This window comes from Corapipo altera, unplaced genomic scaffold, assembly GCF_003945725.1.
Source record: "Corapipo altera isolate COAL_440 unplaced genomic scaffold, ASM394572v1 77b, whole genome shotgun sequence".
Lineage (NCBI taxonomy): Eukaryota > Metazoa > Chordata > Aves > Passeriformes > Pipridae > Corapipo > Corapipo altera.
In genome coordinates, this window is record NW_020884933.1 from 2,428,145 (window position 1) to 2,443,021 (window position 14,877).

At 56.3% G+C, this 14,877-nt stretch overlaps 1 protein-coding gene across 1 annotated transcript in view; it reads left to right on the forward strand.

Annotated features, from left to right (window-relative positions):
- Positions 1-2,537, forward strand: part of RAB7B (RAB7B, member RAS oncogene family) — a 3,528-nt gene extending 991 nt beyond the window's left edge. The window contains exons 2-6 of the mRNA XM_027659830.1: positions 193-254; positions 378-504; positions 785-1,000; positions 1,493-1,618; positions 2,067-2,537. Of these exons, the coding sequence (XP_027515631.1) occupies positions 193-254; positions 378-504; positions 785-1,000; positions 1,493-1,618; positions 2,067-2,147 (612 nt within the window). The 3' untranslated portion in view covers positions 2,148-2,537. The remainder of the gene's footprint in view (positions 1-192; positions 255-377; positions 505-784; positions 1,001-1,492; positions 1,619-2,066) is intronic.
- The last annotated feature ends 12,340 nt before the right edge of the window (positions 2,538-14,877 follow it).

The following is a 14,877-nucleotide window of genomic DNA, read 5'->3' on the forward strand; positions in this document are numbered from 1 at the left end:
GTGCTGGAATGGCATGGACACGGTGCTGGAATGGCATGGACACGGTGCTGGCACAGTGCAGACATGCTGATGTCCGTGGTCCCGGGGTGGATGGGGAGCATGGAGAGGCCACAGGGAGCAGTGGCTGCTCCCACAGCCTCACCAGGAGCCAGTCCCATCCCCACAGCCAGGTGACTCCGTCTTGTCCCACAGGGCCCGTCCATGGATGCCAGCAAGAAGGTGGATCTGAAGATAATCATCATTGGAGCTCTGGGGTAAGGAGCAGTGCTGGTGAGGGAGGGAAGCCCCCCCCATGTGGGCTGGGTTATGCAGCCTCTGCTGGGACTGACCCCCTGAGCAGTGCAAGGCCTCACCAGTGTCCCTTTGCCCCCTGCCAGCGTGGGCAAAACCTCCCTCCTGCACCAGTACGTGCACAAGACGTTTTACGAGGATTATCGCACCACGCTGGGCGCCAGCATCCTCACCAAGGTCCTGGCAGTGGATAACACCCCCCTGAAGCTGCAGGTAAGCAGGGCTGGCACTGCCTGGGGTGCCCACCCTGATCCCACGGGCATGTGTGTCCCACCACGTCCCACTGTCCCCAAACGCCTCCCAGTGTCACGCGGTGCGGGGACGGATTTGCAGAGCCCCATTCGCGGCATCCACGAACTACGGCGGAATCCACGGGAGTTTTGGGAGCTCAGCACTCCCTGAAGCTGGTCCCCTGAGCTTAACAGAGCACAGGGCTGCAAACAACCACCCTGCTCTTGTTGTGTGTCTGTACCTGTGCCCTTCTCTGCCCTAGATCTGGGACACGGGGGGACAGGAGCGATTCCGGTCCATGGTGTCGACCTTTTACAAGGGCTCGGACGGCTGCATGCTGGCCTTTGATGTGACAGACAGGGAGTCCTTTGAGGCCCTGGACAACTGGAGAGATGACTTCCTGGAGAAGGTCATTCCAAGGGAGCAGGATTTCCCCATGGTCGTGCTGGGGAACAAAATAGACCTCTGTGATCGGCAGGTGAGGGTGGAGGGGAGAGAGAGAGGGGTGAATGGCCCAGGGAAGGGGTGGAGTCACCAACCCTGGAGGGATTTAAAAGTTGTGTGGATGTGGCATGTGGGGAGGTGGGCTTGGCAGTGCTGGGTTCATGGATGGACTCGATGATTTTACAGTCTTTTCCAACCTAAATGATTCCACGATTGCAATGTCTTAGTGTCCTAAAGGCTTATGAGCGCTGATCCTCCACCTTCTCCCTTTTGCTCCCGTGAAAACCAGGGCTCCAGGCAAGGAGCTGCCACCTCCCCCTTGCCTCTTGCAGGGGATAAGCAGAGTCCCTCCACTGCCCTTTGACAGAGACTGTCCCACTGAAGGCAGCAGGAATTACAATATCAGGCGGCTGCCTGCAGTGCCAGCACCCTGCCCTCACCTGGGTGGGTGTGGAGGGTCCCCTGTTCCAGCTCTCCAGCAGCCACAGGCATCCCTGTGAGGTGGCTCCATCCTCCCTTCCCACAGGTACCCAAGGAAACTGCCTCAGCCTGGTGCAAGGAGAAGGACATCCCTTATTTTGAAGTCAGTGCCAAGAACAACATCAACGTGGCAGAGGCTTTTGAGACCCTCGCGAAGCAGGCGCTAACGACGGTGAGCATCGCTCCTGCTCCAAGCCTGTGCTGGAGGCAGGAATTCGGGTGTGGAGCTGGAATCAGCCGGGGCTGGTCTGACAGACCCCCCCAGCCCACCCCCTGGTGTGGAACAGCTCCTGCTGTAACGAGTAGGAGAGCCCTGGGAATGAGTGTTTGATTTCTTAAAATAGATCCTAAACCGGTTAGAAAGGAGTAAAAATTGTTTCCCTTTGCCCGTGGTGACAGGAACGGGGTGTGTGGCACCCTCAGCGCGCCAGCACTGTCCTCTAGCGGCCATCTAACGGGGACATTCGTGTCCCCACGCCCTGCACAAGGTGGCTTTTCCCTGGATTTTGCCTTTAAGCCCGAATCAGGACTGAACCTCGGCACTCCACAGTCTGTCAGTCTGCTCAGGCTGGCTCTGAGCTGAGTCCACTCATCCTTTCTCTTCTCCGTTTTTTTTGCAGTACAAAGGGATTTTTGAGAGTTATTTAACTGACTCCATCAAACTCACTCCCTATGACAAGCCCAAGAAGAGCTGCTGCTGACCCCGGGCACTGCCCACACTGGACCCCACGATGCCCAGGGCTGGAGCCCCTCCTGGGAGTCTGTGCCCCCTGCCCATCCCAGGGACTGTCCAAGCCAGGGCACAGCAGGACCAGCCCTGGACACCCCGGGGCCAGCTCACTGTGCCCCCCAGGACTTGCTGCTTCCCACGGCTCTCCTGAACCAGCAAATCCCAAATTGCTGCTGTGTCACGGTGACCTCGTCCCCCTGGATCTGCTGCCATCTGGCACCCGAGCAGGCAATGCCCCTGTGGTGATGGTGCCAGTGGTGACAGTGCCAGTGCTCCTGTGGTGATGGTGCCAGTGCTCCTGATGCCTTTCCAGGGACCATGACCTTGGCCCCACGGCTGTCCCTTCCCAGTGCCTGGGCTAGTGGCCTTGACACAGGGCTGGTTCCCCTCCTGGGATCAGCCACGGAGGAGGCAACTGTTCCGTGCCTCAGTTTCCCCTCCATCAAACACCTTTCACTCCCACTCCACCCAGGGAGGATCCTCAGAAAAGCACTTTGTCAGGGATTTTTTTTATGTATATATATATATAAAAAAAGGAAATTAAATATTTCATTTTTATTTACATTTACGTGTTGCAAAATTCTCCAGTGGTCACACAGCAGGAGGTCGGGGTGGTGGCTACAGACTCCTGTGCTCCAGACTTTCCTCCCTGAGCCTGTGCCAGCTTCTCATGGCCAGGGGATGCATTTTGGGGATGGATTTTTTTTTTTTCCCCATTGCAAATTTAGGGTCAAGGGAGAGAAGAGGTATCTAAAGCACCGTGCAAAGAGGGTGTGTAGTGGTGGCATGAGGCCTGGCAGGGGTGGCTGTCGGCAGAGGGAGCCTGCTGGGAGCAGAGCCAGGTGCCTGCTTCCCTTCCTGCATCCATGCCACTCTGGATCAGGTGCCTTGGGGAAGCTCTGTCGAGCCACAGGCTGGTCAGGGATGTGGCCATGGACAACCCGTGCCACCTATCCCACAGCCTTGGGAGCCACATCCCTGGGGCTGCAGCATCCCAGTTGCTGGGCTGGATGGACTCAGGTGGATCCCAAGCTGGGCACTCAGCCTGGTAGGTCTGAGTGCCCTCCACCACCAGCCCCATCCATGCTGTCCACAGTGGTCCCACAGAGCTTCCCAGAGGCACAGGGGCTCTGTCCTGGCATCTCCTGGACCTTCCCGTGAGCAGCAGCCCCACTGTGGCTGTTCCTCACCGGCTGGGGACAGCACCCATGGGTGGCAGTGGCAGGGCACGGGGCTGGCAGTGTGTGCAGGGAGGGTGGAACCCGAGGGAGGGCTTGGCACGGGGGGTGTGGGGGGGCTGCAGAGCTGGAATCAGACTGCCCCTCTCGGGCACGTAGAGACCTTCCCACCCTCCTCCTTGCGCAACACTCAGCCTGTTTATTTGGGCACCAGGCCGGGGAGAGGATTTGTCCCTTAATATTGGGAGGAGAGGGGCATTAACTACTTCACTCCTGAGCTCTGCTGGCCCTTTTCCCACCCTGTGCCTGCCCAGAGCCCCCCTCAGGCCCTGCACCACACTCCCCATCCTGGCACAGCTCCGGGCTGAGCATCTGCCAGCGCCTTGGCCAGGGCAGTTTGGACACGGCGTTCGTGTCAAGGGCCATGTTGTTTCTAATCACACCCTTTCCCCAGAAGCTCTCAGTGCTGGCAAACAAAAACCTGACCTGTTTTACCCCGGCAAGCAGCAGTTTGGACACCCAGAGCTGAGCAGACTCACTCAGTGGAGCGGGTGCTCCCCCGGCCGGGGCTGAGCAGCCGCTGGCACAAGCCCAGGGCTGCTGTGAGTGCTGGAGCCCAGGAGTGGCAGGAGATGGAGCCAGGTGGGAGCTGCAGGCTTGGCTCGGGGTCCAGCTGCAGACTGGGCTGCCCTGGAGAGGGATGGCCAGGAGCACCCAGTCAAACTGGGGACAGACCTTCAGCTCCAGGCACAGCTCGCTCCAGGGCCCTTGTTCAGGCTCTGAGGTGCTGGGCTTGAACTGGGCGGTGCCTCAGCACTTTGTGCATCCACAGAACATCATTCCAGACACAGGAATTAAGACTGAAGGATATGACAACCTTGGAAGCTGGCAGGATCTCCAATGGCATCACCACCCTGCAGAGATCCTGTCTAACACACCTTGCAGGGGTCCAGCACTGTGATGGAGCTGACCAGAGCCATCCAGCTCCTCTCCTCCCTCCTGTGTAGGAGCCCTGGCATGGTCCTGCCAGTCAGGCAGCCCTGGGACAGCCAGGAAGGCCAGGAGACTGAGCAGGGTGGCACAGTGCCAGGCAGGATGCTGGTAGGAGCAGCCAGAGGTGCTAAGCTGGTAACACTATCCCGCGGCCGAAACTTGATAAAGGACAGGGGGAGGTTTGTAACACGTGGGATTAACAAGGTCAGCTCGAGATTTTCTCAGGGTGAAAATCAAAGGGAAAAATATTTACCTTGTGTGACTCAGTGAGTTCCTGTGCAGCAGCAGTGCCTGCTCAGCCCTGAGGAGAGCCTGGCCAAGGAACCAAACCTGAGCCTGAGCCCTCCTGCCCCACGCTGCCCTATTTAATAACCAGAGACTTCCCAGCTTGGCCAGCACAGCCAGGCTGCACTGCTGCCTTTACAGGTTTTCATTCACTCACTCAAACTACAGAAATCAGTTGAAGAATCCCAGCCTAAGGATGCTGAGCACAGAATGGACACCATCCCAACCCTACTGGCACATGTGGAAGAGTTGCTCTCAATATTTGCAAAATTAGCACCCAACACTCACCCCAAATCCCTGATTCCCAGCTGCAGTTTGCTTCAGTGCTGCTGAGGTTTAATTACTCCCGAGAGCTCTTCACCCTCTGCCATCCCACGTGCTCTGAAAGCACATCGTGTGCTCCCTGTTACCAGCCCGCCCGGCTGAGCCCTGACTGCTTCCAGGGGTGGGAGCCTGGTTGGATTGGGTGGATTTGCATCACAAATGCCCCGGGCAGGGCTGACAGACAGCGGCTCCTCCGCTGCTCCTGCCTGAGGCACATCCCAGCCTTCCAGCGACAGCAGCGGCAAAGAACCACGGAATCAATAATTTGGGTTGGAAAAGCCCTCCAAGATCATCAAATCCAAGCCCACCACGAAGACATGTCCCTAAGTGTCCATCCACCCCAGCCTGTGGCAACTGGCGCTGGGTGGGACTAAATTCTTTTATTGAACATGTGAGAATCAAAACAAAGCTGCAAAGCAAATCTTTAGAAAGCAAGTTTTCCTGTTTGGAAGCAGAAACTGCATTAACCTGATCTGGGATCGAGAGTAACACAGTGGCTTCAGCCACTTCAAAGCACCCCTGATAAACCCCAGAGGTTCAAAGTTCCAGGTAACCTTTCAAAAGCTTCAGACGTGAAAAATACAATCATGGCATCACGCAAAGCCTTATCTCTGTCCTCTGGTGCCACCGGGCAGCAGGTAAGTAAACACATTTGTAGGTCAGCAAAGGTTTCTGCAGCCTCCCTGGGCGACGGTGGCCACTCCTGGTCCCTCTCACAAGGAAGGGCTCGGTGTGGTGGCCTGGCTGGGCACAAGGCAGCCCCGTGGCATGCTGGTACCTCTTTCCAGGAGCACTCCCGATGCTGTTAATTACCTGAATGACTGTTCTCTGCTTCCTCGATCATTATTCCACCCCCAGTGAGCAGCAGTGAGTGGGTGACACTAATGGCATTTGTGTGACTGTCCCCCTGCAGCTGCAGGGACACACAATTAGCCCCTGCCTGGAGCACAGCCAGGAGGGAGCAGACACCCTCCCCTCTCCCTGTGCTTCATTGTCCACCTCTTCGTGGCAAATATTGATGCTTCTCCTTCACAGCCCTCACAGGGAAGGTGTTGTTAAGGCGTCCCAGCTTGACCACCCATGTGTGGGGTCATTTGGGGCCACAGGTCATGTGGGGCCACAGGGGCTGGAGCAGCGGGGCCGGGGGACACTGCGAGGCAGCACGTAGAGGGGATTAGGGGCTGTGGCCAGCCCTGCAGTCAGCTGAGCTCCGTGCTGAAGTCAGCAGCCAGCCTGAGCCTGGGGCAGCAGCAGAGTGCAGCCCACTGGGATGGGCAGGAAGGCTCCAGCTCCCCGGCACAGGGAGGCACTGCTGTCCCACTTGGGCAGCGTCTGCTCCAAGGGTTTTCCACCCCTCTCTGTAGTCCATGAGTGTTTTGCAAAGCCCTGCAGAGATGCTGAGTGCTGCAGAGAGGATCCCGTGTACGGGACAGACTCACGAGCAGCAGCAAAAGCACTTGGAGAAGTCCATGAAGGACTGGTTTCACCAGGGTGGGAGTGCTCCCTGTGAGGGGCCAGGCAGTGACCAAGGCAGGACAGTGGTGCTCACACGGGGTGGATGTGCCCCTTGGCACAGGGGTGGACATCACCTTCACCAGGGTGATGTGTGAACCTGGAGAACAGGAGCAGCTTCAGGCTCCTGCTGATGGACACCTGCTGCCCGATGAGGAGCTCACTGCCCCCAAATTCCACAGAGTTTGGGGTGAGATGGTCCATACTCTGTCCTGCACCAATAAGCAGCTCCTCAGAGCAAGGACAGACACAAACAACGGTGATCTGCAGCTTTTTGGGTCAACCCACTGGCGCTGACCAAAGGGAAAATGTAGACTTGCTTCCTCCTGCTGCCCTGGCTGAGCACCCCCAGGTCTGCATGAGGCCAGCAGGCAACCCTGGGGATGTGGCTGGGAGAAGCCAGGGCACACATGGACCAACAGAGCCTCTCTCCAGCCCTGGGTGAGGCTCAGAGCAGGGAACACCTCTCCTGCCAAATTCCACTTGGGCGTTTCATCCCTCTGGCCCACAATGGTTTATTTAGCTTTAAATGCCCATTGACCAGCTACCCTTTCGAGGCAGGCTGGCACCTGAGCTGGCTCCTGGCCTCGTGCCACCTGCACCCAGCCATGGCTGCAGCACGACAACACCCCGCCTAAAACTTCTGCAAAAGGCCAAGTCAGCTCTTCCATCTGAAATCCAGCTCCTGATCTCTCACGGGGGGTGACAGGACCCCCACCAGAGCAGCCCTCACGTCAAACACCTGAGCACTTCTGCAGGTATTGACCTCAGAGCCTTGAACAATGGGATGCTTTATTTCAGGGCTTATCTCCCATCGCTGGGGTCGAAGCATTTGGGCCTTAATGAGTTGCCCGAGGCCACAGAGCAGCAGCAGGGACTGGGATGGGACCACGTTCACTTTTCCCCCCCAGCCCCCTGCTCCAACTTGCACAGAATGCTGGTGGAAAGAAGGGAGAAGCCACATGTTCTCCCAAACTCCTCTACACACCTTCTCATGTTTATTTATTTTTTTTAAAGACTCCTCTAATTTTTTTTTTAATTGGAAAACACCTCTTTACTAGAAGTTAATTGTTTGAGCGAAAAAAATTTTGGTTGACTCTCCTCATTTGGAGTGGGCAGAAAGCCTTGAGGGGTGGGGGAGGCAGCTCCCAGAGCCAGCCCCCAGCCTGGATTCCAGGAGAGCGGGATATTCCACATGGCAGCCCATGGGTTGGGGCCCCCCAAGGCTGAGGGGCTGCTCCAAGGCCAGGAATTTTTGATGGACAGCGTGTTCTGGGGCTGCTCCCACCCAGCCCGAGGAGCTGCTGAGCACTGCCTGTGCTCCTGGGCCTTGGGCAGACCTTGCTGGGCACTTGTGTGTTCCCCTGGAGGAGGCTGATATCTTCCACCTATTTCACAAATAAGATAACAGCCCTTGCTCAAGGTGACTGGAGCTGGGACAAGGGCTGTCCAGAGAGCCCAGCTGAGGACAGGCAGCCTGGTGCTGCTCCATGATGCTCTCCAAGGGCAACCCCTGTGCTGGGCAGGGTCTTCTTGGGGTGAGGATTGATCTGGAGGCCCCTGTGCTCCAGACAGAGATCTGAGCTGGTGGGGTTGGCTCTAACCAAGAGAACATGCTCTACTCCCCAAGCCAGGAGTGGAGCAAAGCCTTCAATTTGGGGGTGTGCCCATGCCAGCCCTGTTGCTGTGGCCCAGGGTCTCCTGTGAGGAGCTCTCCCTCTCCAGCACTGCTGTGCCAGAGCTTATTCAACAAACACACGCAGGTGACACAGTCTCAGCAGGAGGCTGGCCCTTCCCATGCCTCTGGAGATATTACCACAGGGCTAATGCAGGCTGTAAAGGCCCTGAGCAGACGTGGCAGGGCAATTCCCCTGAGCAGATACCCACAAAAGCTTCGGAGCCTCTCCCCAGCCCTAAGTTCACACCAAGAATCGACCGGCACGAAACGTCCGTGTGTTGCCGAGCCACAGGGGCAGCTTTGAACCTCCCGATGCCTTTCTGCATTCCAGCCTTTATTTTGGTGCTGTAAATAATCCTGCTGTCTCCCTCTAGGACATTGTGTTCCTCATTCCTCCCCGGATAAAGCCGTTGACCCCTGTGCCAGCCGGGGAGCCCAAACGCGTGTCCCCGCGGGGAAGGGGGAAGTGGGAACGCCGGCGGTTCCCTTTCAGGTGGGAGCTGTGTCTCCATGGCCTGGCACCCTGGAGCCAGTGGCTTGGCCACCTCTGCCAGCGGGAGGGTGGCATCCAGCCCAGGCCAAGCATTCCTGGGCAAGAAGGAAACGGTGATAACCAACCCTGGGAATCTCACTGCCCCAGCCAGGCTGTGCCTGGACCGTGCGCTGTGACCGTGGTGACGCTGTGGCTGCCTGGTGGGTGCCAACCCCTGCCCACCCTCTGCTCGCAGCTGGCAGGCCAGAGCATCCCACAGCACTGGGCATGTCCAAAACACCCTGCTCCAGGAATGGCCACCTTGTTCCTGCAGGATTTTGGTAGCCCCAAATCTCTGCTTTCCCGTCTGGCTGAGGCACACCACTGATCCCAAGAGCTCCTGAGGGGACAGACAGACTGGGAAGCAGGACACTCCACCTGACTTCAGCTGTGCCCTGGGCAGCTGTCACAGCCTGAGCGACACATCAGCCATGTGGAGACCTCCCAGAACTCTCAATGTCTTCAGAACCTCCCAGATCCACCTGGAAGCACCAGATTCTCTCCATGAAAGGGAGAAGGCTGCCCCTGCTCCGTCTGCATCATCTCCATCCCAAACTCAGGTTCCTGTGCCTGCACAAGCCCTGTTTCCTTGGCAAAACCACCCAAAAGCAAGAAGCAGCTCTGGCTGCAGGTCAGAAGGAGGGAGAAAGGGAGGAAGGCTCCCAGCAGGTCCCACCATCAGCAGAGCTCCCAGGAATCAGCCCATTCCACCCCAGGGCATGCGCTGCCTCTCCCTGCTGACAGTAACCTCAGGGCTCCCCTGAATTATTGCCACTGAATTATTGCCCTCATTAAGTGCAATATATCTGCTAATATTAATCACCTGCAAACAAATCCACACATTCCAGCCCATGGAATGCTGCTATCGGCCCAGAAGATTAACAGCTCAGCAGTCTGTGTACCCAGGGCTCCAGGGATGACTTGGGCAAGTCCCTGGGGATGTCTTTCCATGTCCAGGTGCTTCCCGGTGCTTCCCAGCTTCCCAGACACCCCAGTGCTCCCCAGACACTCATCCACGACCTGCACAACCCCCTGGCTGGTCTGTTGGTGGACACACCCTTTGGCCACAGGTGGTGAGTTTGGCCAAAGCAGAAAGAGGCCGAATCAAAATTATATTTATAGTTACTGCCAATGGAATTTGGTCAGGACTGCTCCTCCTGTGCAAGAAGTGACCAAGGCCCATCAGTGGCTGCACAGGGCTGGGTTCTCCATGGGGCAATACCTTGTTGTAGCCCGATCACACCCACCAGGACTTTGGAATAGCAGCTCTTCCCACAGGGAGCAGGAGCCAGTGGTGAGTCTGTCAGTGTGGGAGGGACGCCTGGATTTGGAGGGGACGGAGCCTGAAGGTCTCAGGTAAGTCATTCCCTGTGGGCAAACTGCCTTGTAAAGGATTGAGGACTTCCTTGGGTTTTGCCACTGCTGGGTGGGCAAGAATCTAGCCAGCTGGACTCCAGCCCTGCCAGTATCCCAGTCCAAGCCCCGGCAACTGCACCACTGAATCCCTTTGGCTGGATTTGTTCTGCATCCCAGTGCAACTGCATTTTACCATCTGTGCCAGGGATCTGTGACATTCCCATGGACCTGATATCCACCTGCTGACCTTGCTGGGCCCCACACAACGTACCTGCCCAGGGCCTGATGCAAAGAGCAGCTCAGAGGATGAGGAGCTCCAGCTGTTCCTGTTTCGCTCGTGCAGGGACCCAGCTTTGGAATGTTACCTCTCACACCACCTGGACTGAAATGAAGCTGAGGTTGCTCCCAAAGCTCAGAGCTGGGCTGGTCCCCGAGGTGAGACCTGTCCCCACTGGATCCACAGACTGGCTGTACATCCTCTCTGCTTGGCAGCTTCTCTTTTCCAAAGGCGGGTTGCTGGTGATTAGGGTGGAAGCTGAAATTCAGGACACCTGGGTTCTATTCCAAGCTCAGATACTCATCTCAGACAGGTTATTCACCTGCCATGCCCATGGCCACTTCTCCAGCTCCACACTGGGATGCCAATTTGGGAAAGTGGGGGAAAAAATAGTCTTTCCTTGATGGAGCTTAGCTAGCAAAAGTGCCAGTTCAACGATGGCAAAGAAGTCCCTATTAGCATTATAGTTAATAACCCTGGACATTAATTAGCATCATCCAGGCAGTTCAGCATCACTGCTGAAGCAGAGATGCTGTTTCCCTTCTTTCCAGAGTTCCTTTTGGCAGAATCCCCATGCTTGGGACTGTGGGTGCTCTGTATTCCCTGGATTTGCCCCCTGACAGGGACCACTGTGACCCCTCGTGGGCTGGTCCCGTTGCCATGTCAGGTGTTTCCGTTTCAAAGGGCTCCACACGTATCAGGCTGCCCTTAAAAAAAAAAGAAACCACTCGATAGGAGTTATTAATGATATTTACAGGATTGTAACCACTTGGCAATTATTACCTCTGTCTGTCAGATGGCAATGAATCAGCCCCCGTCCCTCTGACACCCTCTGGCAGGGTGTTCCTTTGGCAGGCTCTGGACACATTGATTGATCTGTGTAAGATGAGGTTTCTTGGCAGTAAATGCTGATGCCTCGAGCATGCACAAGGTACCAGAGATTTTTCCTCTGACAGCCTCTGGGAGCGAGCAAAGGCCACACTGCTGCCTTCTCCCTTCCTCTCACCCCAGCCGTGAGTTCCTTGCCCTGCCTTCTCTCTCCCTGCTCCCTTTTCCCATCGTTTTCCATCACTGTGTGGCAGCACATCCCAGTGGGGTGGGTCACACCCAGAGCAGGGAGGGCAGCAGAGCCATCCCCACAAACACCTCATGCCAAGCTGTCCTTGGGGACAACGGGAAACACAAAAGATCAATTCTTCCACAGCAAACAACCCCCTGCAGCTTCCGTCTGGTGACATGTCCCTGTCCAGCTCATCATCTGTGGCATCCTGACCAGTTCCTGGCTCCTGCACTCTGGAATCCCTCTGGGATGAGAGGAGAGGAGACCAGGAGCCTGGACCCAGCTTGGAACAGTGGTGCTACCATGGGTTGGGGACATGGTGGCAGGAGGGGATGAGCCCTGTCCCCTAGTCTGGGCTGGCTGCTCCCTGAGAGCACACCCATCACAGGAGTGCCTTCTCCAGTTTGAAATGCTGCCTCTTCTGAGACACCTGCAGCTTCCCAAGCCAGGAGATCAACCAGGACCTCAGGGGGTGGCTCCCATCCCGGCACCTCCCCTCTGCATCCCTGTCCACTGCCAGGGGCACCTGAAGAACTTGTCAAACCCTGCTCCAGAGGAGCACGTGGCGAGGTGTGGCTGCTGCCTGGGGACCGTGCCTGCCAGGCTGATGACAGATAGCCCAGCCTGATCCTCACAGCACATCCCTGTGCCACCGAGGGCTTCCAGCTCTGCCCCACGCAGGGAATGCATGCCCGTGCCCTCTCTCCTGGGCAGGCAGCAGGGGCTTTGCTTCCCCTTCCCAATCCTCTCATCTCTTTGAACCTGGAAATAAGAAAGACACTGCTTCCCCCTGCCAAGCCCATCTTCAAAGCCCGAGCAGCCCTGGCACAAAGCTCACCATTGTCCGTGGAGGAGGCGGAGAGTCGGCCAGAGCTCAAAGGACAGGGAGACGCTGCCCACCAGGGCCAACAAAAGCATCTTCTGCTGCCCCGGGTCCATGGCAGGTGAGGGAGGGGCCCGGGGTGACAGTGAATATGGGCTATTGTCACCCGGAGCACAGAGGGACCTGCAAAGGTGATCAAACAGCCCAGGCCAGAGCAGGAGAGGGTGGGGTGAGGGGGGGCATCCAAAAAGCTCTTCTGCCTCTTCAGATCTCCCCTTATCTCCCCTGGCTATCTCCTGGGCTTAGCCCGGGTGTACGAGCTTGCAATTACCTCCTCAAGCCAATCAGGCGCCGAGCACAGCCCTCGGTCCCCTTGACTGAGGTGATTTATAAATGACTCACTGGCTTCTTTGAGCACAGACCTCTGCACACCTCCTTGGGAGCACCTCTCCTGCCACATCTGCAGCTCCCCTCGCAGGATCGCCCGCCGAGGCGCAGGTAACCCCCTCCAACAATCGGGCTCTTTGTCTGGGTGGGCGTGGGGGATTTACACTCCGGGTTGCACAGCCACTGGGTGTGAGTTGCAGTATTTGGAGAACTGGTACTTCTTTTTTGTTTTTTTTTTTTTTTCTTCTCCTCCTTCTCTTTTCCTCCCTCCTTTCCCGCAAAGGGGATTTATGGCGGGCAGATTTACTCAGGAATTAGAAACACCAATGATCCAACAGCTTGATTTATGGGGAGAGGCTGGAAGAGCCAAATATGTGAATTAATTATTGCTAGAATAAATCCTGCCATCTTATCCTGTCTGGTTCCTGATGAGATCTGTGGAGGGATTTGCCTGGTATAGGAGAGGCAACACTGAAGAGAGACCCTCGTTTTCTGGATCCTTGTTATGACCAGAACTGTCTGTGCATGGGATGTGTAAAGTGGTCCCTGCCCTGAGGATGTTCCAGCCCAAAACAGATGTTGCACATCCAGGCATAGTGGGAAGAGATGTAGAGCCCAGAGCCTGCAGGCAATGGTTGAGGAGCACTTGTTGTGCACAGGAATCTAACCTAGGAAAGGGGTCTTGGCTGCAGAGGGGATGCTGGAGCATGGAGGCCTGGCTGTGGGCACACAACCAGGTTAGGAGGGAATTTTAAAGTTGGAAGTGAGAAGTGTTCCTGTCAATTTGAGTGCAGGGTCTCCACCTCCTCCCAGAGCCATTTCATGGGATGTTTAAGTCCAGTTTGGAAGGCTCCTGCTTATACAAGCAAGAGAAAATATCCCCTCAGGATTGCTCCACTGTGGGAATTCACCCAACAGGGATGCTTTCTGCTCTGCCCTGATAAAATTTGTCCACACCTTATTTGTAAGTAGGCTGAAACCTGGAGCTGGGGACCTGTCCCTCTTTTCCTTGCAGGTAAGTCCTTGGAGTGACATCTGTTGCTGGTCACCCAGTATTTCTGCCCTGGGTCAGATTATTCCAGCAGAGAAACGCTGTCCCATCCTCTGCCTCTGAGATAGGATGGATGGGGTGACTCCAGAGGAGTTTTTCCTTCTCCAAGAGCAAATCCACAGGGGAGGGAGCATGTTCGGGAGGGAGCATGTTCAGGAGTGAGCTCTCAGCAGGCATCCTGGATCAGTGTTTGCAGGCACTGCAAGAATGCTGTAGTCTGCAAACTTTTTAATTCCTTTGGATTTGCATTGCCCACCTGCTCTTCAAAGGCAGAGGGCAAGGTCTGTGTCAGAGGCATGTGGAGAGCAGAGACTGCAGCAGTGAGGGACAACAAAGTCTCACTTCTCCTTTTAAATGCCCTTTCTAAGCTTCTCTCCTCCCCATCCTGACTGCTCTGTACGCTGTGGGAGCGGGAAGGGGATGGGAAGGATGGACACACCACTTCCCAGTGGACAGGCTGGGATGCTGTTGGGATCAGGCACTGCTCTCTGCCTGCCAAGGGACTGGCAGCTTGATCCCAGCACTGCTCTGCCACACTCAGTAAGGTGACATCTCAGGAGCTGGCAGGGCAGGGAAGCTGGTGGCTTTGGGAGGACTGTGATGGGGAGTTCTGACATCCCAAACTGCAGCCCCCTGGGCCATGTGTCCGCTGCTGCCTCACCCCAGCCCAGCCCTTCCTCGGAAAGCTACGGTGCTGGATGCAGCCATGAAAGTCATGGAGGGTTGGGGTGGGGTTGGGAACAAGAGGGTTAATTAAACAAATCACAGAAAGCAGGCCCAATCTGGGCTCTGTCACCCCCGTGCCAGCTCAGGGCAGACCCCCGTGCCCACAGCATTTGCTCGCTCACCGCCGCGTTACAAAGCGCAGAAGCCGAGCTGCTGCATACAAACATTTTTTCCTTAATAAACACCCTTCAAGCCAAACACTTTGGCTTCACCTTCAGTAGCTGGCAGATGTCTGCAGATTTTATTATTCTGGTTACCAAGCACAGAGCTAGTTTGGTTAGAAACTCGTGTGAAGTGGTACATCAAACATTGGCACCGGCCCAGCGCCGGCAGCACAAGAGCGCGGCTCCTGCCCGGTGCCTGCGCTGGGCTGGGTCACTCACAACAAGAAAAGGGCCATCTGCCTTATGGAAATCACCTATTCAACACTCCAAATATTTAATCTAAACAGAAGGACAACAGTGATTTAATGCCTGGCTGCTCCATGGCAAAAGTGCAGGAGCGGAGGAACGGGGATGG